General features: G+C 32.3%; 7 protein-coding genes across 8 annotated transcripts; 3 read left to right on the forward strand and 4 right to left on the reverse strand.

Annotated features, from left to right (window-relative positions):
* Positions 1-119: 119 nt before the first annotated feature.
* On the reverse strand, positions 120-4,739 carry LOC107367089 (BBSome complex member BBS7-like). 2 transcript variants are annotated; one of them, XM_015934762.3, is made up of 6 exons: positions 4,598-4,739; positions 2,597-3,197; positions 2,072-2,433; positions 1,612-1,981; positions 1,338-1,541; positions 120-1,265 (listed from the first exon to the last, which is right to left on the reverse strand). In XM_015934762.3, the coding sequence occupies exons 2-6, from the start codon at positions 3,147-3,149 to the stop codon at positions 451-453; spliced, it is 2,304 nt and encodes a 767-aa protein (XP_015790248.1). In that variant the 5' UTR covers positions 3,150-3,197; positions 4,598-4,739; the 3' UTR covers positions 120-450. The 2 variants fall into 2 exon arrangements, with proteins under 2 accessions (XP_015790248.1, XP_089125768.1); XM_089269642.1 differs by lacking the exon at positions 4,598-4,739 and having other exon boundaries at positions 2,597-3,320.
* LOC107367090 (uncharacterized) lies at positions 4,051-6,445 on the forward strand. The gene is made up of 2 exons (XM_015934763.3): positions 4,051-4,554; positions 4,625-6,445. The coding sequence occupies exons 1-2, from the start codon at positions 4,130-4,132 to the stop codon at positions 6,186-6,188; spliced, it is 1,989 nt and encodes a 662-aa protein (XP_015790249.1). The 5' UTR covers positions 4,051-4,129; the 3' UTR covers positions 6,189-6,445.
* On the reverse strand, positions 6,418-7,435 carry LOC107367091 (transcription factor 23-like). The gene is made up of 2 exons (XM_015934765.3): positions 6,798-7,435; positions 6,418-6,716 (listed from the first exon to the last, which is right to left on the reverse strand). Exons 1-2 carry the CDS (start codon positions 7,110-7,112, stop codon positions 6,495-6,497), a joined length of 537 nt encoding a protein of 178 aa, XP_015790251.2. The 5' UTR covers positions 7,113-7,435; the 3' UTR covers positions 6,418-6,494.
* A 516-nt stretch (positions 7,436-7,951) lies between these two features.
* Positions 7,952-9,429, forward strand: LOC107367109 (rhomboid-related protein 4). Its single transcript, XM_015934794.3, has 4 exons — positions 7,952-8,203; positions 8,327-8,630; positions 8,746-8,970; positions 9,031-9,429. Exons 1-4 carry the CDS (start codon positions 8,051-8,053, stop codon positions 9,237-9,239), a joined length of 891 nt encoding a protein of 296 aa, XP_015790280.1. The 5' UTR covers positions 7,952-8,050; the 3' UTR covers positions 9,240-9,429.
* A 63-nt stretch (positions 9,430-9,492) lies between these two features.
* LOC107367108 (D-beta-hydroxybutyrate dehydrogenase, mitochondrial) lies at positions 9,493-10,655 on the reverse strand. The gene is made up of 3 exons (XM_015934793.3): positions 10,319-10,655; positions 10,081-10,233; positions 9,493-10,014 (listed from the first exon to the last, which is right to left on the reverse strand). The coding sequence occupies exons 1-3, from the start codon at positions 10,653-10,655 to the stop codon at positions 9,506-9,508; spliced, it is 999 nt and encodes a 332-aa protein (XP_015790279.2). The 3' UTR covers positions 9,493-9,505.
* A 416-nt stretch (positions 10,656-11,071) lies between these two features.
* mRRF1 (mitochondrial ribosome recycling factor 1) lies at positions 11,072-12,387 on the forward strand. The gene has a single exon (XM_015934545.3). The coding sequence runs from the start codon at positions 11,234-11,236 to the stop codon at positions 12,044-12,046; it is 813 nt and encodes a 270-aa protein (XP_015790031.2). The 5' UTR covers positions 11,072-11,233; the 3' UTR covers positions 12,047-12,387.
* Positions 12,388-12,699: 312 nt separating this feature from the next.
* Positions 12,700-17,500, reverse strand: LOC107367122 (uncharacterized). The gene is made up of 3 exons (XM_015934810.3): positions 17,290-17,500; positions 16,799-17,182; positions 12,700-14,130 (listed from the first exon to the last, which is right to left on the reverse strand). Exons 1-3 carry the CDS (start codon positions 17,309-17,311, stop codon positions 13,061-13,063), a joined length of 1,476 nt encoding a protein of 491 aa, XP_015790296.2. The 5' UTR covers positions 17,312-17,500; the 3' UTR covers positions 12,700-13,060.
* Positions 17,501-19,445: the final 1,945 nt, after the last annotated feature.

The following is a 19,445-nucleotide window of genomic DNA, read 5'->3' on the forward strand; positions in this document are numbered from 1 at the left end:
AGCAAAGATCAATGTTGATAATGTCTAAAGCTTATGTTAGATGATAATACTTATAATTAATACTCAATTAATAATAATCCATTAGAAATATAATGAATGATTGAGTTAATTTATTTGCCTTGAGTGCAAAAAGAAAAGTTTAATTTTGCTAATTCGACAAAAATTCTGGTTTTGAGTAAATCCGATAAATTAATGATTCCTTTTTTACATCATTGGAAGAGCAAATTTAATATAAATTCAACAAACTATTTCATTATGATTAACCTTTTAAACTTGAACTACAATTTATATTTCATCTGATTAATCAGCTGACAACTGATCTTTAAAAAGACAAGCAAGAAATGCAATATTTTCATTTTTTATGGAAAAATCTAGTTGCTTTACAATTGATTGTCAACTTTAAAATGTTAACTTCTATTAATTTAAATTAAATTGTTTTATAAGCTGAACCTAAGTTAAGGTTCGAAGACCCCAAAATTCGTTGAGATTTTCTATCAACGTTTCAAATTGCTGTTCGTTTCCTTTTGATTCTTCTATCAGTGAAATTAACTCGTTCAATTTAGTTTTAATGTTTGTCACATTGACACTAGAATTGATCCCTTCGAGTTTGATATAATCAAGGTAGAGATCAGTGATAAGACCGTAAAGTCGCTCAAGGTTGAATTGAACTGGAATCGAGGGTAATTCAACATTGAGTTCTGTCAACATTGAATTAGCAATTTCAGGATCATTAATTCGTAAATCTTTGATTGCCTCTAAGAGCAAACCTTTTCTTTTCTCACCCAGCAATTGTTTCAATTTAGGAAACAACTTTCTAATTGTCTGTCCAAGGCTGATTCCATTAACTTTTAAAGTCATCTCAATTGGAATTGATTTTTTGGTTGCTTCACGGGTAAGGAAATCTTTCAAAATGGAAATGGTTGATATATTGTCCGATTGAAAAGTAAGTGATCCTTTTGAACAATCAACAATCAAAAAGGTATCCATCAGGGTTGACATAAAGGTGTATTTCATTGAAGAGGAATTGTTAATATTAACACGCTCAGGAATCTCTGGTAAACACAATTGTAGCCAATTGAGAGATTCATTGAGACCAAAGGAGCCAAAAATATGAAGTTGGTTAACTTGAGTGGAATCAATCGTTTGATTTAAATTGTTATGAGTTCTTTTATGTAAAGATAATGCTTTAATGGTGTAATGTTTAACTTGACAGCTTTTAGGGCTCATCCTTGTCATAATGTAAACCCTTAAGGTTCCGTATTGGCCTGAAATTAAAAGAGATGTGTTATTAGCTTAACTGACAGGAATGGTTGTTATGGGTTGACATTGATGTGTACCTTCAATTGAACGAATCTTGATTTCAATTCTTGTTGTGTTTGCCTGACATCGAAAGGTTGCTAAAACTTCTGAAGACCAATTCTCATTGAATGTAACAACAGCTGAATTACGTTCACAATCAAGCAAATCAATGGGTATATCACTTTGAACCACAATCGAATCAATGGCCACTTCAGATTCTAACGTTAAAAGGTAGGAAGCATCTAAATGAGAATGAAAAAGATTGCCTTAAAATTAGTGTTCAACTTAGACGGTTGAATTATCAGGACAAACCTTCTTGTAAAATCATTGAATCATTAATAGCAAAATATGGAAGTGCTGAATAACCTGGACTTGATCGAAATCCTTTTGCAGGAAAACCTGAAGTCAAATCTTGATAATACTCTCTTTCGCGAGAAATTTTCTTCTCAAGATCATTAATTTCACTTTTTAGTGTCTCAATCCGAGTTTCGGCATCACGAGACATCATCAACGAGACTTGATCATTTGTCAAGTTAACAACTTGATTGCGTGTTAAGCCAAAGATGAATCCAGTAAATGTACAACAAAGCAGTAAAGTCCCATCGCGACAGATGCATATTGAAGTTAAACTTTCCCCACAATTGAATTCAGTTCGAAAAATTGGTCTGAGATCAACATTAATCTAGATTACAAAAGAAAAGGTATAAAACGATTAGAATCAAATGCTTCAAGTATCATAAATTCACGTGAATTGGTTTGTTTATTCAATTACCGATTGACTTCCATCAGCTTCTAATGTTTCAACAAAAATCCAAACTTCAATTGAACCATCTGAGCGTCCAATATACAATTCACCGGTTGATTCCATCATTGCAATACAATTGACCTGAGCTCGGGAACCTTTCTCAGGAATTTCCCATTTATGAACCGCTTTCAATGGATTTTTGCTGAAATCTAATGAAATTAAAGCCACTTTGCCCTCCAAAGTACCATAAGTGAAGAAACTTTCCGATGATCGGTTCAGCTTATTCAACGAGAACAAGACATTTGGTATTCCACAGGTTTCGATTTCATATTGGCACATTGAGTCCTTCAAAATGCGTATTAATCTATCTTCACATGATATAATTGGCACTAAGGAGGAAGAGTAAATCAAAATTATTTAATGTATAACCTCAAGGCTCAACAATTTTGTAAAATTCAAGGAAATATTCAAAATATATATTGAATGTCAGTTAGTCAATTATTTCAAGTCTTTGGCAATTGATTTTAGATTATTGTCTGCAATTATTCTCACCTGTTTTCTTGGTTAAATTGTTTTCGATTAAAATGAGTCCAGTTATTTTACCAGGAGAAACGTAGAAATTTTTTGACTGAATTATTGATGATTTATTGTCAGCCTCAGCCGATTCTGAGGTAAGCACATAATGGTTATAGATAAAGTGGCCACAGATGTAAACATCAGCCGGCCATTTGATTTGTAAATGACGAATAGGTTCGGTTAAGTTGTTCAACTCGAGGCCAAAAAATTGTTTTCCTTTGGCAGTGTAACCACGAATCACAGATGAACCAAAGGCGACTAGTATTTTAGGGGAAGCTGATGAAGATGAGCCACGGACCACTTGAACACTGGTTATTTTGGCATTCGGACCTGGAAGAGTTTTAAAGATGGTTGAAACATTGGTTGAATCATGGCGCAGTGAGAAGCAACAAAGGGAACCTGAATGGTCACCAACCACAGCTACAATGGTCATATGATTATCTGATGAACCTGGACTCAATACTTTCAACGTATTGGGTGAGGTTAGACCAACTTGCAGATAGTCAACCCTATTGAGTTTAACGTCCATTGTTTTGTTTCCAGGAGCTGTTATTCAGATTACAATCTGATTGGTCTTCTTGAGTTCAGACGATGAAAAATAGGTTTTAAATGAGTCTCTTGTTTTCACAATTTTTTTTAAAGTAAAAAATAATTTTATCAAAAAAGCTAACATCAAACTTTGGTTGTAAGCATCAACATTGATTCGCAATATTGATTACCATAGTTACTATTGGCAGAGTTGGAAAACAAAAGCGAACTTAACATCGATTTTCTGTCAATCTGACTGATAATGACTGTATTAGAATAATTACTTTACCATAATTCATTAATTATCAATCATGTTTACTGTGAGAATCGACATTAATTTTTAATCAAGCCAATATTCAGCTCATTATTATTCAATTTAATTTGCATATCGCAATTGTACAAGTAAAAGTGGATAACATGAGATAACAATAGCAATAGATTGCAAAAAACATCAGTCATACATTGTGTACATTGGCATGAAAAACGCAGCTTAATATTGTTTAGTCTTATTTAATCTTGGCTCATCAGAATTACAGAAACTGTTTGAACTGATAATCTTGGTAAAGAGCAACAACCTTTATACAATCGATTCACAGCCATTGCATGAAATCCTAATCATCTCAAAACTTCTAATCACTACAGCATAACAATATGAAACAGCTTAAGCATTGTCGATGTGAGTATTAAGGAATTTCTAATCAAGAAGTTGTGAGACCTGAGAAAATAATCTCCGAACATGCGGTCAATTTTAATCGTTCCAATGAAATAATAATTCAAACATCAATTGATGAATTTTAAACTTTCAATAAAGAACCAAAAAACGTTAAAAAGTATGCGCGTTGCCATAAGAAACAAGTAGTAAACAGCCTGACAGTCTGTTTCAAATTTTTATACACATTGGTTTTAAAGAGTCTGATTTTATGCTTGTGTTTGCTTGATTTTTCTTGATTTTTATTTTAAATACAAAATTTATATACCATTATGGACAATGTAACTAAATTAAATCACAATTCTGATTTGAAAAGTTTTTATCCTTCAAAAAAATCCCTTCATTCGCCACCGTCTATAAAGCCGATGTTGGATGTACCATGTTTGGCTGAGGAGTCGAGTTCAAATAAACTTAGTAACTCTGTAGTGACAATCGATTTATCTGATGACAGTCTAATTGAGTCTAGTGATCTTAACGAGATCAACAATAATAAATGTGAAGGACAGCGTTTAAGTATTAGCAGTGATGACAGTGTCAATACTCTTGTTCCAAGCCCTGCCAAAGAACCTCTCAAGCCTGCAATCAAAAAAATTTACACCTTTTCCGACTCTGACGATGATTCATTTCTCGATATTCCACTGTCTCAAAGGATTGGATTAGGAGACAAAGTCACTTGTGACTCTAATAAAGATTCAAGGTAACATTTTATCATTTCATTATATTTTTCATGTTTAACTTACCTTTTTTACTCTTTCATTGTATTTCAGTCCAAATTTAGTATCTCAGGATGAAAACAGTAGGAAGGTAGAACTTAACTGGCTTGATGATGAAGACAGTATTGAAGCATGGACGTTAACTAAGGATAATAATGATACTAAATCATCCGATGCCGAAAAAAGTTCTCCAATAAAATCCCGCCAATCTTCTTTAGATAAAGATGTGTCGCCTTTCAAACAACCCAAGATCACTAAAAAAATTGAAAAGAGACCATACCAAAGTGAAACTCCCCCACATATCTCTTATACATCTTTAAAAGAGAAAAATTTGAAGAATGATCCTCCATCTACTTCTGGATTGAGCGATGAAGAAGCGTACAAAATAGATGATACGATTACTCCGGCAAGAAAACGTCGCACCCCTGAAGAAATAAGAAAGTTGAAAGAGGAAAAGGAAAGAAGAAAAGCCGAAAAGGCAGAGGAGAAAAAAGCCAAAGAAAAGATGAAGATGAAAGAGAAGGAGAAAAAAGCAGCTCTAAGAGAAGCTGGAAGAACCAAGTTATTAACTGACTGTCATAAGTTCTGTAAAACCTTTGTTGACATTGCTTTATTGGAAAAGTTCAAAATATCGGATGAACTTCAAGCCATTTTTAAAGAGAAAGAAGCACCACTTATTTTGGACACTAATAATCCAGTCGATTGCGGCATTAGATGGGTCAGAGAACAAAGAGAAATGATTGAAGAAGGAGAAGATGACACAAGTGTCGTCAATTTAATACGAAAAGATGTTGAAGCAGATGTCATTTTCAAAGTTTTACATGCAACAGAGTTTATTCCTTTGGTAAATGTCTCTGTTTCCAAAATTGAACTTGAATCAAGTGATGATGAATCCGACAAGGAGAGTTGTAATCAGACTCTATTTGAATTTGTTACCTCTTTATTAGATGCTTATGATAAGAATTTGACTTTGATCTTTTATGGATACGAAAAATATTGGAATCAACAAAAGAACCGAGAAAACCAAGAATATCGCGCTAAAATGGGTATGGCCAAGAAAAGAGTAACCAAAAATAAGGACACTCTTCCATTAATAAAAAAGAGTGAACTAGACTTAGCTATATTCGATCTGCAAGTTAAACTCAACGAATCATCATATTCAACTAAACATGTCCACATCATTCAATCTGAAACACCAGTCGATCTCTGTAATATTATTTGGGCTCATACTCGTTCCACAGCAATGTATGTAATCAAAAAATCCCAACGAGAACAACAAGGACTTGAATGGTATGCTCAAAACGATGGCTTTGGATCAGTCGACATCGTAGAGGACTCAGATATAACCTCTCTTTGGATCAAACAGTTGATGTCATTTACCAAAATGAGTCTTGAAATGGCCAAAGCGGTTTCCGAAGTTTATCCTTGTCTACAATCTTTATTAAGCGCGTACAAACTATGTACAAACCAAGAAGAAAGGGAAAATCTTTTAGGTTCAATTGAAGTATCTCGAAAAAATTTGATGACTGGAACCACTTCCAAAAAATTAGGACCACAAGCTTCTCGACGAATCTATCAATATTTTACTACGCGCGATGGTGAAGCTATTATTGAATAAGCATTTATTGAATGATACATTATATCACAAAAAATATGGCTACATATTGTAAATATTATTATTTTAATATCATGAAATCTTGTCAGATAAATATTTATAAAGATTGCTTTACTTAGACTGCTTAATGGCGTATTTTTCGCAAAAAAATACTTCAATGACTTGAATTGCCTGATAATTTTCTCTAAATTAATAATTGAAATTTCTTCGTGTACAATTGAACAAAGAACAGTAAAAAACAAAGAATCTTTAATAGATAATGTTTGGTGTATCATACCATGATTTACTAGACATTGAAATTCTCGCCAGTTATTGTAAATTCGGAAAAGATGGTAAAGAACTTAAATCGTCATAAAAAATATTGAAATCAACTGCATCCCATTCGTCCGTATTTATTGGTTCAATTTTGTCCAGAAGGAAACAACTTGAATCAGGAAAATCCAAAGAGTCAACTCTCGCAACAGCCGAACTTGAATCATAACTTGAATTGATATCAGCACTAGCATATAATCGAGACCTCATCGGCCATTTCTAGTCAGGGGACAGTCAAAGTGGAAAATTTAAATGATCTATTCAACATCTATTAAATCATTGTAAATGATAAATACTAACCTTTATTGGATGTAATATTTTTTCATCAACAGGTTCTTTGGCTTCAATTATGTCAGTTTCTGTTAATGGTTCACTTTCACTCAACTGTTTGGTTAAAGATGCAATGTAATCAGTTGCCAATAGTAGCACATCTAGCTTTGACAATTTAGTATCCGGTGGAATCTTTGGAATTGAATTTTGTAGTCGATGAAATGCTAACCTCAATGATCGGACTCTTGATCGTTCACGAGCAGCATTTTTTCCTATTTCAGTTGATGATGATGACGATGATGATGATCTTGATGATCTATTCAATCTTGATCTTGTTGAGTTCATTTTAAAACAAATAGAAGACACGTTTTATGTAATTTTAAAATTTAAAAAAGCTTACAATCTGTTTCAAATTATAAATGTTTAGTTACATTACAAACTAAACATTTAGATAGTTTTCAATACACTGATCAACTCTTGTTCATTAACTAAATGTAGTTAGATTTAGATGACATTCTTGATCTTTCAGGAGCCGCCTCTGATCTCTGCGTTTTACTGAAATCCGATATCAAATGTAGGTTCTTGCCTGCTTAACGATTAATCAAATAAATGAATAATAAAATATTTTCTTTCATTTATTAAAACAATTAAATTTGACTACATTTTGACATTAACTAATTACTTCTCTCCCCTTGATTTTGCCAAGTATCATGTTAATCAATTGATTTGGGTTGTTTATTGGAAGAACACTTTCACTATACCTTTTTTGGTTACATTGAATTTACTCTAGATCAATCACTTCTCATGAATTGAAATTAAATTTTCCTTGAATAATTTATGCATAAATAAGGTTCAAATGCCTAATTTTTTGACGCCTCTAACTTAAGTCATTAAGTGTAACCTAATACCTAGTGTACGTTTTGTCTTTGATTAATTACTGTAAAGATGTATTAAACAATGTTTCCTTTCCTTACACCCAGGAAACGATTGTTATCCGACAACTTGATTTACATTTATTAATTATGATATTTTATTCTGCTCAATCATAGATATTTAAATGAAAATATAAATTTTGAATAAAAAATAGCAGACAAAATTTATGAAATTGGCGCCATGGAATCATGTGTTAGCTGTCAACAGAGTTATCTTGAGTCAGTATTAAAAAACTGTTTTATTGATAAAAATAAATACAAGGAAAAAACACGCTAACTTAAGTTGAAATATCAAGCAACAATTTCATCTGATTGTAATTTTATGTTATTCTGTGAATTAAATTTCCAAAAATGTTCAGACCGAGAAGAGGAGGCCGCCAGCCTTCGATTGCTACAATATTATTGTTGACTGAATTATTTCAAGCAGCAACAACATCGGGTATACCGCCTGTTACATTAATTACTATTGGTCTTCAAATCTTAATTTTCCTCAGGATAATTGCAGTAAGAATGAAATTTGTAACATTATTCTGTCGGATTTTCATTGCTTCCTTATACTATCGACCAGTCTAATCATATCTTATTTTGCTTTATTAACTCAAGATGTTTATTTTTTCCCATTTTTAGGTTCCTTGGCTCGATCATTATGACGTTTGTTTAGATGTAACTCATGTAATTAAGCATCATCAATGGATCAGATTGATTGCTAGTGCTTTTGAACATGCTGATGACTGGCATTTATACTACAACATGATATCATTTCTTTGGAAAGGAAAAACTCTTGAACAAAGATTTGGCCCCTTCAAATTTCTCTACATGTTGATCATTTTCACACTCTCTTGTAATGCAACATATATCGGACTTTATTACTGTCTCTCTCGATTAACTGGTGATTATCAATATAACAGTGTGTGTGCGATTGGATTTTCAGGTATGTCAATATTATTTAGTGAAAACTTATGATACTTTCATTTTCTTCTAATGTATGGATCTCTTAAATACACTGTTTACTAATACAACTCTGTTTTCTCCACCTCAATTTTTAGGAGTGATATTTGCTTTAAAGGTTCTCACAACATATTATTGGCCAGTCCATGCATATAGCAGTGTTTATGGGATACCTGTAGCTGCCCGAAATGCTGTTTGGGTTGAACTTGTATTCATACAGTTGGTCAGCCCTAATGCGTCATTTATTGGGCACTTGTCCGGTATTTTAGTTGGATTAGCTTATGTTAAAGGTCCTCTTCGAGCTTTCATCGATCTTACTTATCGTAAGTTGTTATATTCTCTATACATTTTCACCATTTCTAATCATTGTAATTTTTCGATAGATGTATTAACTGCCCCAATCGGTATAACTGACAATCATCATGGCCATAGAGAAGGACCGGATCCAAATCAACAAAATCCTAATTACAATGACTATAATAGGTATTATGGAGATCAAGCGTCATATGAAAATATGAGAAGAAGGCGAGCATACAATCAACCTGGTTTCTTCGGTTTTAATCAAGGACCAGGTTTCTTTAGAGCATATTAATTCTCATACAAATATCGATAATCTATCTTTGCTCATATTTTTACTGTTATCGCCAAAGAGCAAATGAGTCTAAAAAATCAGATGATTATGTTTAGTTGTTGTTTCTGTCAATACGATTCATCATTCTTTATCTCAAACATTTTTTACTTCTATTAATATATTTAAAATAAATGTATCATTTCAACTTGTAGAGAAACGCTCATTTTAAGTCTTTGATCACCAATTCTAAAACAATGCTCGCTTTTACGTAAAATCTCGCAATCTAATCAATCCATTTTAATTAAGCCACGTCTTGTTACATATTGAATTAATTGAGATAGATTGATTCTCCAGCTTCTCGGAAGATAGCTAATCGTCTTGATTAAAACATGATACCACAAGAAAGATTGAACCATAACCGGTCTTGGATTGATTGAAATTAAAGCTTCCTCAATATCTATGAATAGAGATGAGTCTGTGTAAGATTTAAATGAAATCATTCCCCTAGAAGAGTTCATGTTTGCATAATATTTATGGAAATAATCTCCATATAACTCTTTTTTCCGTTCATCAAAAGAGTTCCACATAACATCAGATGCTTTAAGTGTAGCTGGCACAATATCAGTCAATTTGGTGAAATCGCCTGGCTGTAACAAAATAATTTTTACACCGAAACGAGATAATTCAGCCTGTAATCCTTCAGCAAACATGGAAAGACCACTTTTAGTTGAACAGTATGTTGTACACAATGGAAACGGGACATTTGATATTAAACTTGTGACATAAACTAGTCTACCTGCAATTGAAATTAGGAAAAAAATCAATATAGACAGCATTGATTGAAAAGATTAAGATGATTTACCTTGACTATTTATAATGTCTTCAAGAAGTAATTTAGTCAAAATTATCGGACCACAGTAGTTTACGTCGATTTGAGATTTTATTTGCGAAGAAGTCAACCAATCAAATTCAGCATTGACCATAACTCCTGCATTATTTACTAACCCATATAAACCTGTTATTTTTTAGATTTAATTGCTAAAATTATATGGATAAAGTATTTTATGAAGATCTAGGCGTTTTGATTGAGTTTTACTCACTATTTATCCCAATTTGACGAAGAAAATGTTTTACCTCAGAAACAGTCTTTTTTAATTGTGTTTCATTAGTAATGTCCATCAAGAAAACTTTGCATCGATCACCCAGTAAATTTAATGTTTGATAACCGTTCGATTGAGGATTTAAACAAGTAGCAATTGTGATGAAACCAAGTTCATGAAGATGTTTGGCCATCTCCAAGCCGAGTCCAGAGTCACATCCAGTTACCATCACAGACTTTTCATAGATTTTGTCAATCTTACACCTTCTCAGCATCTTATTATAAACGTGAGTTAGAGTGAAAATAATCAAGATTACAACTAGAATAATTAAGTACATTTTGGTTGAGTTGTGAGCTCAATGAGACGATGGTGACCGCTTATGATTTGAACGAAACGTTTTACTGAGATAATTTAAGTTCTTGAATGGCATGAAGTTGGTGCTAGATGCACTAAGAGTTAAAAACATGAGTTTGTACACTCAACTTAATTAAATAATAAGCACTGAGTACTGGTAAGAATAATTAAAAAAAATAATTGATCGATTTATTGGTTTAAAATCAATGTCTCAAAAAAGTGTTGTTTTGAGGTGAATCAGAATCTAATTTGAACTCGTTTTTCTTGAAATTCAAGAAACTAGATTCATTTGAAATCAAAGGAAGATCATGAAACATATGACATTTCAAGACAAATTTTCATGAGACAAAAATTAAACTAACAACTGATGCATAAATACATAGCAAAACATGCAACATAAAGTTACATTTCAATTTAAGTTGAGTCAAAATAGCACAGCTTGTTATCCTCACGAATATTCCTCAAGCTTATTCCTACGAAAAAATTTGATGTAAACAACAATTTCAAAACATTAAATTTTACTTTATTTAATTTGTGCCTGGTTAACTTTTTTTCGCAATTATGAGTGTTTTTAGATTATTCTCGAGTGTAGTTAAGCCTGGTCAACAGTGCTTATCTTCATTGAGAAGTGTCACAAAATGTATAAAATGTTATTCTTTAGAAGAGACTACCATGTGTTTGAGTAACTGGAATTTTATACCGAATAGTGAATGTAGCCTACCTTCTATCATGTATGATCAAAGACGAAATTATGCTAAACGAGGAATTGTCAAGGAGAAAAAAGGAAAATCGCCTAAGTACGAGATGTCTGATGAAGAACTGTCTAAGCTTATTAATGTGGAGGAGTTTGAAGCGTTATTGTCAGGGGTGGTATCTAAGCTGAAAACCGAATATACTGTTCAATTAAGTTTAAGAGTTGGATTGGGAATTGAAACTTTACCTGTTGAATTGGATGGCTCTGTACACCCTCTCAAAGATGTGGCCCAGATCTCCCGAAAACCTCCAAATATAATTGTGTTGAATCTTAGTGCTCTACCTGATGCCATAAAGCCTGTTCTAAATGCTATCAATAAGTCTGGAATGAATCTTGCCCCACAAATTGATGGCGTGAAAATATTTTTAACTATACCGAAAATCACGCGAGAACATCGGGAAAATTTAGCCAAAAGTGCTAAAACTCTTTTCAACTCAGCAAAACAGGAGATCACCCAATTACAAAACAAGTACACCGAGACTGCGAGGTTGCCAACGGCTGGTATAAGTCAAGATACGGTTAAAGACGCTGTTGATAACATTAGATATAGAGCCCAAGAATCCATCGGAAAATGTGAAGAGCTTTTTAAATTGAAAACTAAAGAGCTCGTGGATGGATGAGGACAACAACCGTCAAACATAATATTATAGCCATTCAAACTAGTTGTCAGAGCAATATTTCTGTGTTCAATCTAATCTGTTAAGAGAAATTCTGCTAATTTTTTCTCCTCTCACATTATTTTAGATGGTTTCATTCATGTTTAACAGAATATTCCTAAATCTTGCCAAACATTTCTGTACCATAGCAGATGACTTACTCACAGAATCTAATCGCGACAGTTCAATTGATCCAATCCCTACAAAATAAGTCAAGTCTGATCGTCAATTTTGTTGTTTTTGAGAATGATTTTACTATGACATTTGTATAAATATTCAGTTATTAAATCTCTGATTTATGTTAATATTGTCAACTACTTTTACTTTATTACACGTAATTTATCTCAACACTAAATATTGTTTCCATAGTCATCAATAGAATGACAAGTAAGACAGGTAAAAGTAGAAAATGTAATTTACTGAATACTGATTCAGTCTGTAAACATGGGGTAAATGACTGAATTGAAAGTGCATTTAAAAAAACAAGACAGGACAATAATCAATAAATCGATTTATTAGCTTCAAAAAAGCTGAATGTAATCAATGAAAAAATATAATTTCTAATGCCAACTTCTTGAGAAAACAGATTTAAAAGCATCTATAAAATTAGTTGATCATAATTAAAAGGCGCAAAAATTTATTTAATTATATATTTTGCAAAAAATATAAAGCATCATGAGTCAAGTCGACAAAAAAGTAGACGACTTGAAATTGGATGCTGAGTTCAACAGTTTACTTATTTTTTAAGTTTAAAATGGCAACAATTTGTTTTCGCTAATCATATAATTAAGTCTATATGAGTATTCTTATAAATTGAGTGAAAATTGAATAAAAACTCTAATAATAATGACGATGGTTATGATGATGGTGAGGGTTGAGGTGATGATAACGATGTTTTCAAGTGTTTTTTAAATAATCAATCATTGAATTTTCTTGATTCCCTTCAACTTGATTTTGGCAATTTGTGCAAGTTTTACTTTAATCACTATTTAATTGCCTATTGTTACTTTTAATTGGACTCCTCAATTTCTTATTGACTCTCCAATTGTTCTTACGATAACCTTCATGGTCAACGGATTTATCGACTGGATAATATTTATCAGATTTTGAGCAATCAAATTTACCAAGTGGCTTGCAAGTTGCTTTGACTTGATCAAAGCCCAATCCTTTGTCACAGAAGAGTTGATAATCACTCAACTTTCCCTTGGTTTCAGGTAGACAAACGTGAAACATTTTACAATCATTTGCAATATCAGCATAAGCAATACCAGAAACCTTTCCATGGCAAGTAAAATTAGATGGCTTAAGCCTTTCAACTGAACCAGCCTCGGAATTCAATTCAAGTGCACTCTTTCTTCTTGATCTTCTATCAATGTTGACTAAACTTGATTCTGTTTCCTCAATTTCTGCAGATCTTTTATTCCGTCCAATAGTTGGTGAAGATGTAAAGGGTGCAGATAGAGGTGATAATGATGGTAATGGCGCTAATGGTGAACCAGGATTAGGTTGACTTGGAATTAAAGGCGACTCCTGTCTTGTGTTTGCTCCTCCAACACTTGGGTTACCTCCATGATTAGGATTGTTTGGATTGTTTGAATCATAATCATAATCATAGACATATTCAACTGGCAGTGGTTGAGGTGTTGTTGTCGTCGTGGTGGTTGTTCTTGGCGTGACTGGTGCGGCTGCTCGAATTGGAGCCTCACTGAGACTTGGACGGAATTGACCTCGTCTAGTTGGCTGAGTATAACGTGTCGGTGCAAGTGGCTGTGCCTGAGATGGTAAATTGGAAGATGAAGACGATGAAGAGGAAGAGGATGAAGAAGAAGAAGAAGAAGAGAATCGACCAACATCGGCAAAACCACTATTACGAAGGGTTCCCTGATTACGGTTTGGTGTTGTTACTGGAGTAGCTGATGGTTGGACTGGTTGGGCAGCAGCAATAGGTCGAGCTCGTGGATGGGATGCTTGATGGTGGGATTGTGATGGGATGGTTTCATAATGGGCTGTATATTGGTTTGGATCCTTTCCTTGACTATCTATGTGACCTATTAATAAAGATTAAACAATATTAGTAAATTGGAAAGTGAAATACTGATTAGTTGATCTTAGGGTGAGTTTGGGTAGATATTGAAAGACATTATTTGAATTAATTTCAGCAATTAGTAGAGTTAATTTTATTCAACAATTGAATCTCATTTGCCTTAAAATGTTTCATTTATTTAACATTTTTGAGTAATGTTAAGAGACGTGATTAACGTTTGAAAGTGAATAAATTTATGAACAATTTTATTTTAAGATAATACTGTTTGCTTTAATTGTTATTTTTATTTAAATTGTGTTCCATTTACTTTATTAGAACTGAAATTAAATCATTGATAACAATCAGTTGGGTAAATAGAGTAATACTTGATAATATTTCATGGCACAATAAGTTGATTGAGTGTGAGAATCAACAAAAAACTGACCAAACAATGAGAGGCTTTTAATTCAAAGAAAATTAAATCAAGATTCAGACGGTTCATCAGATTTGATAAGATTATATTAAAAGGTAAAATTGTTGATGAAATGTAAATTAACATGAAATTAGTTGATTTTTCAATTCAACTAGACAAAATGATCTATTTATAGACACAAGACAGGCTAAAAATAGCAACAAATTGGATTGCTGTAAATGTAAAGGTAAATACCATTTTCAAATTATCAAGTTGACCTGATTACAATCAATTGACATTGATTGTTGGGCTCATTTTCAACAAAATGATTACAATCAAAACTGAAATGACAATTGAGTAAATGATCAACTCAATTGAGTGTCAAATTGTCACATCCAAATGAAGATTCAGATTAAGGACAAGGTTGAAGAGTAATGAAAACCTTGAAAACATTTGAATGCCAAAAAATTGATTAAAATTGATTGTAAAAACAATCAACTTTCCCATCAATTGTCTTTAAAAGCGAAACAAAATCAAAAGTTCACTTAACAGTCAACAACTAAATCAGTCTCTAATCATCAATCACATCATTTCAAGTTCAACTTGACTAAATGTGCGGTTCAAAAACATTCAAACCTTAACGCTCATTTTAATCTTTAAATTCATCGAAAGTGAACAATTAGTTAAACAACATTCAACTAATCAAAGATACAAAACACTTCCGTCATTAATAGACTTGTATTTACAGTGATTTAAACTCAAAGCAAAAATTGAAACATGCAATGTTGAACAATTTAATTTGATTGTGAAGAGACCAACTGTGAAAGTTCATGAAATGGTTAAGCAAATATGACAATTAAATGTCAAATAATTATCAATCTTTTTGATAAGTGAATCAAATTTGGTTGGCAAAACATTTTCTGGTCTTAAATGAAAAATCTGTCAAAATCAACTTCCTTGATTATTAGTGGTAATAATGATTAGTTTAGTGTAACCAATATAAGCATATAATGGGTTGAAATAGTGATATTTGGTTACAATTGTTGTATAACATGGTTAGATTAATTGTTGAAATTTGAATGTTAAATGGTTTGCTTTGTTTCTGCTCATTGACATCAGCCAGTAATACAAGGAAATGGTTAAATGTTGAATGGCCAAACAATAGACAATTTACAATTGATGGGTGCAACTTGATTAAGCCTAAACAGAGTCACAATTAACCTCACCTTTAACCATTTAGATAATCGGTTATTTGGTCATCAAAAATGGTCAATAGGTTGACGGATTACTTGTTAATTGTAATCACTGAGACAACTTATGCATGCAACAGTTATAATGAAATGAATTATATTTCAAAAGAAACTGGTTTTTTGGGCTTTCATTTTGTAAATTGTTGAAAATCATCAGTTGATTCAATTCAAATTAACAATGAATAACATGAAGGTGATGATAGGGAATTGGGTGTGTTTACCTTATTAATAATTTTTATTCATTCAATGATAATGCTAATGATAATACTAATAATAATTTAGTTCAATTGTCAGTTGAAATATATATTCATGTACTTTTTTTTATTAAAAAGGCAAGCTATATTAAGTTTAATTTAGTAGGTCAATGAACCTAAAAATTGTTAATTATATTTATTAATTGTGTTGTTTTCTTGGAAAATCTAGAAAATTAAGATTAATGATTTTGCCTGTTAAGCTGAACTGTTTCAAGTGAAAGTTGAAAATTGAAAGTAGAAATTATTTTAAGATTTTTATTTGTTTACGATGATTGGTTTGTTAATTTATTTAATGATCCTTGACCCATTGGTTTGACCCATGATGGATAAATATTGAGGTAAAAATGTTTCATTTGATTTAAGATGATAATAAAATGATTTAAGGTAAATTGTTGCCTTTCTCAGGCATCAACACATTTGACAAGATGAACTTGTTAACCCAATATTTTTAAGACTCAAACTCATTTAAAAATCACTTTTGCCAACAAAATGTTGACCAATTGTTTTATTGATCAACAAATGCTAGCTAAATTGATTGCAACTGATTAATTGGCAAAATTTGGTTAAGTTAGAGTAAATTGTAAATATAAAATCAGTCAAATCCTTGAACTATTTGAATAACAAGTTGATACGTCAGGCCTGAGAAGCATCTCTATAGCCTTCAAGGTATCAATTGATACATTTATGATTGCTGTTTTTGTCCCTCTTTTTGGTTGATTTTATAAATCAATTGTTTGATTAGATGTTAAGATCAACTGTTAATAGGTTAAAACTTACCTCTATAAGAGTCATAATAACGAGTTGCCAAAGTACAGAAGACTTGTTCGTGAGGTGAACAAACTTTGGTTGCTTGATTAAATATGGTACCATTTGGACAAGCGAATGATGTTGGTGACAATCGACCATATTGATCGGCTAAACAGATGTAATAGACGGCACAATTGGTAGACGGATCGGCGTAATATTGGCCAGCTTTCTTGTCTGAACAAGAGAAACCCGTTTTAGGATGAGTGTGGACATTGGTAAAGATAGGAACATCGCTGCCTCTTCCATCAGGGATTCGACGATTCGATGATCTTGCATCTTGGTTGTTGTTACTATTAGATTCATCTTCTGATTGACTCTTGACCAATGTAAATACACTTGTTAAAAGCAAAAAACCTGTGAACAAAAAGGGGAAACAAAGTTAAAGATGACCAAGGAATAACATGGAAACCAGAAAGCATTGGCATAAAAGCATAAATAGGAAACTTGAATCTGATTCTTACCAAGAAAATAATTTTTTCCCATTTCTATCAACACTGTTGAACTAATTTGTCCAGAATATTGTTAATTGAACAAATCTTTTGCAAATGACGGTTGTTAATGATGGTGATGATGATGAAGTTGGCGTTGTATGCTGCTAAACAAAACTAAAGAAACAGTAATCTTAAATTTATCGTCTTGCGTCGTTTACAATCTTTGAGTTAAAATCTCGCAATTTAAAGGCGCAGTTTGAATTGTTCAAATTATATTATATATCAACTTTTCCCTTCTCACTTTACTCACTTTTAAGCTCTCTTCTTCTCTCTATTCAGCTTTTTTACCTGAAAGTTACTGTAAAGTTATCATCATCATCATCAACAACAACAACACCAAGACCAACAACCAACTAATGAAATGGTTTATATCAAAGTAAACATTTTCATCTCACTTTACTCAATCATCATTGTTAAACACACAAACTGGATTAACTTGATTCACTATATTTTTTTAAACTGCTGTTGAACAAGGTTAAAGAGAATATCTTCATTCTCGTTGCTTCATCGTCATCATCATCGACTTCAACGTCGACGCGTTAATCTGTTCATCTCAATTGATGGTGATGATGGCGCATGATATGTTGCTTACGTTGTTTCGTATTCATACATTGATGCACCCGATATCAAAAGATTTCATCTTGTTATACCCGAAAACACAATTAAAGACTTGTCTGCTTAATAAGTAGTAAGTAGGGTATATTAATAACATCGGGGGCGGTCAATTCGCACATGCTAAATAGTTGAAGGGGTAGATAGCGGGGTCAAAATAAACGGCACCATCTATCGTTTGTGTAGATTCAGACTTTTTGCTGGTATCGGGGATTAGCATTGAGCAAACTTTCGAACCCTTCATTCGCGGCATTACAAAGAGACATGCCTAAAAAGTCTGATGTGTGAATTGAAAAGTATTTCCGAATGCATATCAATGCTTAAGCTGTACATAAAGACTTGAATTATTAGGGATAAGTAACAAAGAAATAACATTTTGAATGAAAGGCATGTTAAACAATAAAATGGGTTTATTAATTTAGTAATGTACAATATGTTAGTAAAGTTGATGTAAAATTGTTATTGATTGCCAGCAGATAAGTATTATTTAACTAACTGCAACGAGAAGTTTTATGATTACTATCGAGGGCGCTGCCCGAGATTGTTTTATTATATAACTTCGAGTATTTTCATAATTTTCAGTATGATAGTCGTATTCCAAAAACGAAAACAAAATCCATTTTCCGCATTTTTTCACGCAAAAACTATTTTTTTAGCATTATTTCGATCTATGCAATCATAAAATATTATTCAAACCATTTTATCTTACAAAATAAGCAAAAACATTAGCAAAGATATTTGAGCTGGCGCAGATATATTAGCTACAACGAATTTCTTTTGCTTTTTTCAAACTAAATTTTTGTACTATCATGACTTATTTTATCTAACGTACTATTGATATAACCTTTAATGCATTCCCTGGAACATTTAAAAACAAGAAATAACAATTTATTCTCTCTGAGCCTTAGCACAATTATTTTATTTATAAGCAACTCAATCCATTGTTGTTGTTCACCAAAGTTGTGGGATTTAGTCATTCAGTTAGTCGATGAAATTTCAACTAAGTCGACTATAAGTTCATCGACTATCGATTATTAACATTAAATGACTATCGGATTTCTAATCCAATAGGGTGTGCAAAAACGGAATTATACCAAATTTACTTGGAGTGCTTTACGTTAGCAATTATTCCATCGCTGAAATGTTCATGTCAATTTGTTATCATAATGCAACAAAACTTTTGCTCTTTTTTGTTGAATATCTCTCAAGAGAAAAAATGAAAACAATTTAAATATTCGTAATCAGCATAAATTTTGATTTAAAAAAATTTATTAGAAAAAAATTCGAGAACAGGCGATGTTGCAGATCCTCCTTAACATTATTTATAAGGCTTGAATCAGGGTGAGAAATGAAAAAACTGTGAGTAGCAAATGGAAATCAGTTTGGTTCAGCAGCTGCATTCATTGGAATAAAAGATTTTAAAAGAGAGACTTCTCTTTGAAGAGGACCACATTCAATGGGTTAGATCAGCAAATTAAACGTAATCGAACGATTGTATCGTTAAAACTTTCACA

The sequence above is a fragment of the Tetranychus urticae genome, chromosome 3 (assembly GCF_039701765.1).
Source record: "Tetranychus urticae isolate SD_2017Ah chromosome 3, NJAU_TeUrti_SD_1.0, whole genome shotgun sequence".
In the NCBI taxonomy this organism is placed as follows: Eukaryota; Metazoa; Arthropoda; class Arachnida; order Trombidiformes; family Tetranychidae; genus Tetranychus; species Tetranychus urticae.

What these genes read in the sequence shown, in the direction of transcription:
- LOC107367089 (XM_015934762.3), bottom strand. Translation starts at nt 3,149, where the DNA reads ATGGACGTTAAACTCAATAGGGTTGACTATCTGCAAGTTGGTCTAACC. An exon ending in CAATTTAACCAAGAAAACAG is followed by an intron (nt 2,434 to 2,596) that starts GTGAGAATAATT and finishes CTTCCTCCTTAG; the next exon opens with TGCCAATTATATCATGTGAA. An exon ending in CAAGATTCGTTCAATTGAAG is followed by an intron (nt 1,266 to 1,337) that starts GTACACATCAAT and finishes TTTTAATTTCAG; the next exon opens with GCCAATACGGAACCTTAAGG.
- LOC107367090 (XM_015934763.3), top strand. Translation starts at nt 4,130, where the DNA reads ATGGACAATGTAACTAAATTAAATCACAATTCTGATTTGAAAAGTTTT. An exon ending in GACTCTAATAAAGATTCAAG is followed by an intron (nt 4,555 to 4,624) that starts GTAACATTTTAT and finishes ATTGTATTTCAG; the next exon opens with TCCAAATTTAGTATCTCAGG.
- LOC107367091 (XM_015934765.3), bottom strand. Translation starts at nt 7,112, where the DNA reads ATGAACTCAACAAGATCAAGATTGAATAGATCATCAAGATCATCATCA. An exon ending in AAATATTACATCCAATAAAG is followed by an intron (nt 6,717 to 6,797) that starts GTTAGTATTTAT and finishes TCCCCTGACTAG; the next exon opens with AAATGGCCGATGAGGTCTCG.
- LOC107367109 (XM_015934794.3), top strand. Translation starts at nt 8,051, where the DNA reads ATGTTCAGACCGAGAAGAGGAGGCCGCCAGCCTTCGATTGCTACAATA. An exon ending in GTGTGCGATTGGATTTTCAG is followed by an intron (nt 8,631 to 8,745) that starts GTATGTCAATAT and finishes CTCAATTTTTAG; the next exon opens with GAGTGATATTTGCTTTAAAG. An exon ending in TTTCATCGATCTTACTTATC is followed by an intron (nt 8,971 to 9,030) that starts GTAAGTTGTTAT and finishes ATTTTTCGATAG; the next exon opens with ATGTATTAACTGCCCCAATC.
- LOC107367108 (XM_015934793.3), bottom strand. Translation starts at nt 10,655, where the DNA reads ATGTACTTAATTATTCTAGTTGTAATCTTGATTATTTTCACTCTAACT. An exon ending in TCGTCAAATTGGGATAAATA is followed by an intron (nt 10,234 to 10,318) that starts GTGAGTAAAACT and finishes AAAAAATAACAG; the next exon opens with GTTTATATGGGTTAGTAAAT. An exon ending in AGACATTATAAATAGTCAAG is followed by an intron (nt 10,015 to 10,080) that starts GTAAATCATCTT and finishes TTTCAATTGCAG; the next exon opens with GTAGACTAGTTTATGTCACA.
- mRRF1 (XM_015934545.3), top strand. Translation starts at nt 11,234, where the DNA reads ATGAGTGTTTTTAGATTATTCTCGAGTGTAGTTAAGCCTGGTCAACAG.
- LOC107367122 (XM_015934810.3), bottom strand. Translation starts at nt 17,311, where the DNA reads ATGGGAAAAAATTATTTTCTTG. An exon ending in GGGAAAAAATTATTTTCTTG is followed by an intron (nt 17,183 to 17,289) that starts GTAAGAATCAGA and finishes TTTTGTTCACAG; the next exon opens with GTTTTTTGCTTTTAACAAGT. An exon ending in TTATTATGACTCTTATAGAG is followed by an intron (nt 14,131 to 16,798) that starts GTAAGTTTTAAC and finishes CTTTATTAATAG; the next exon opens with GTCACATAGATAGTCAAGGA.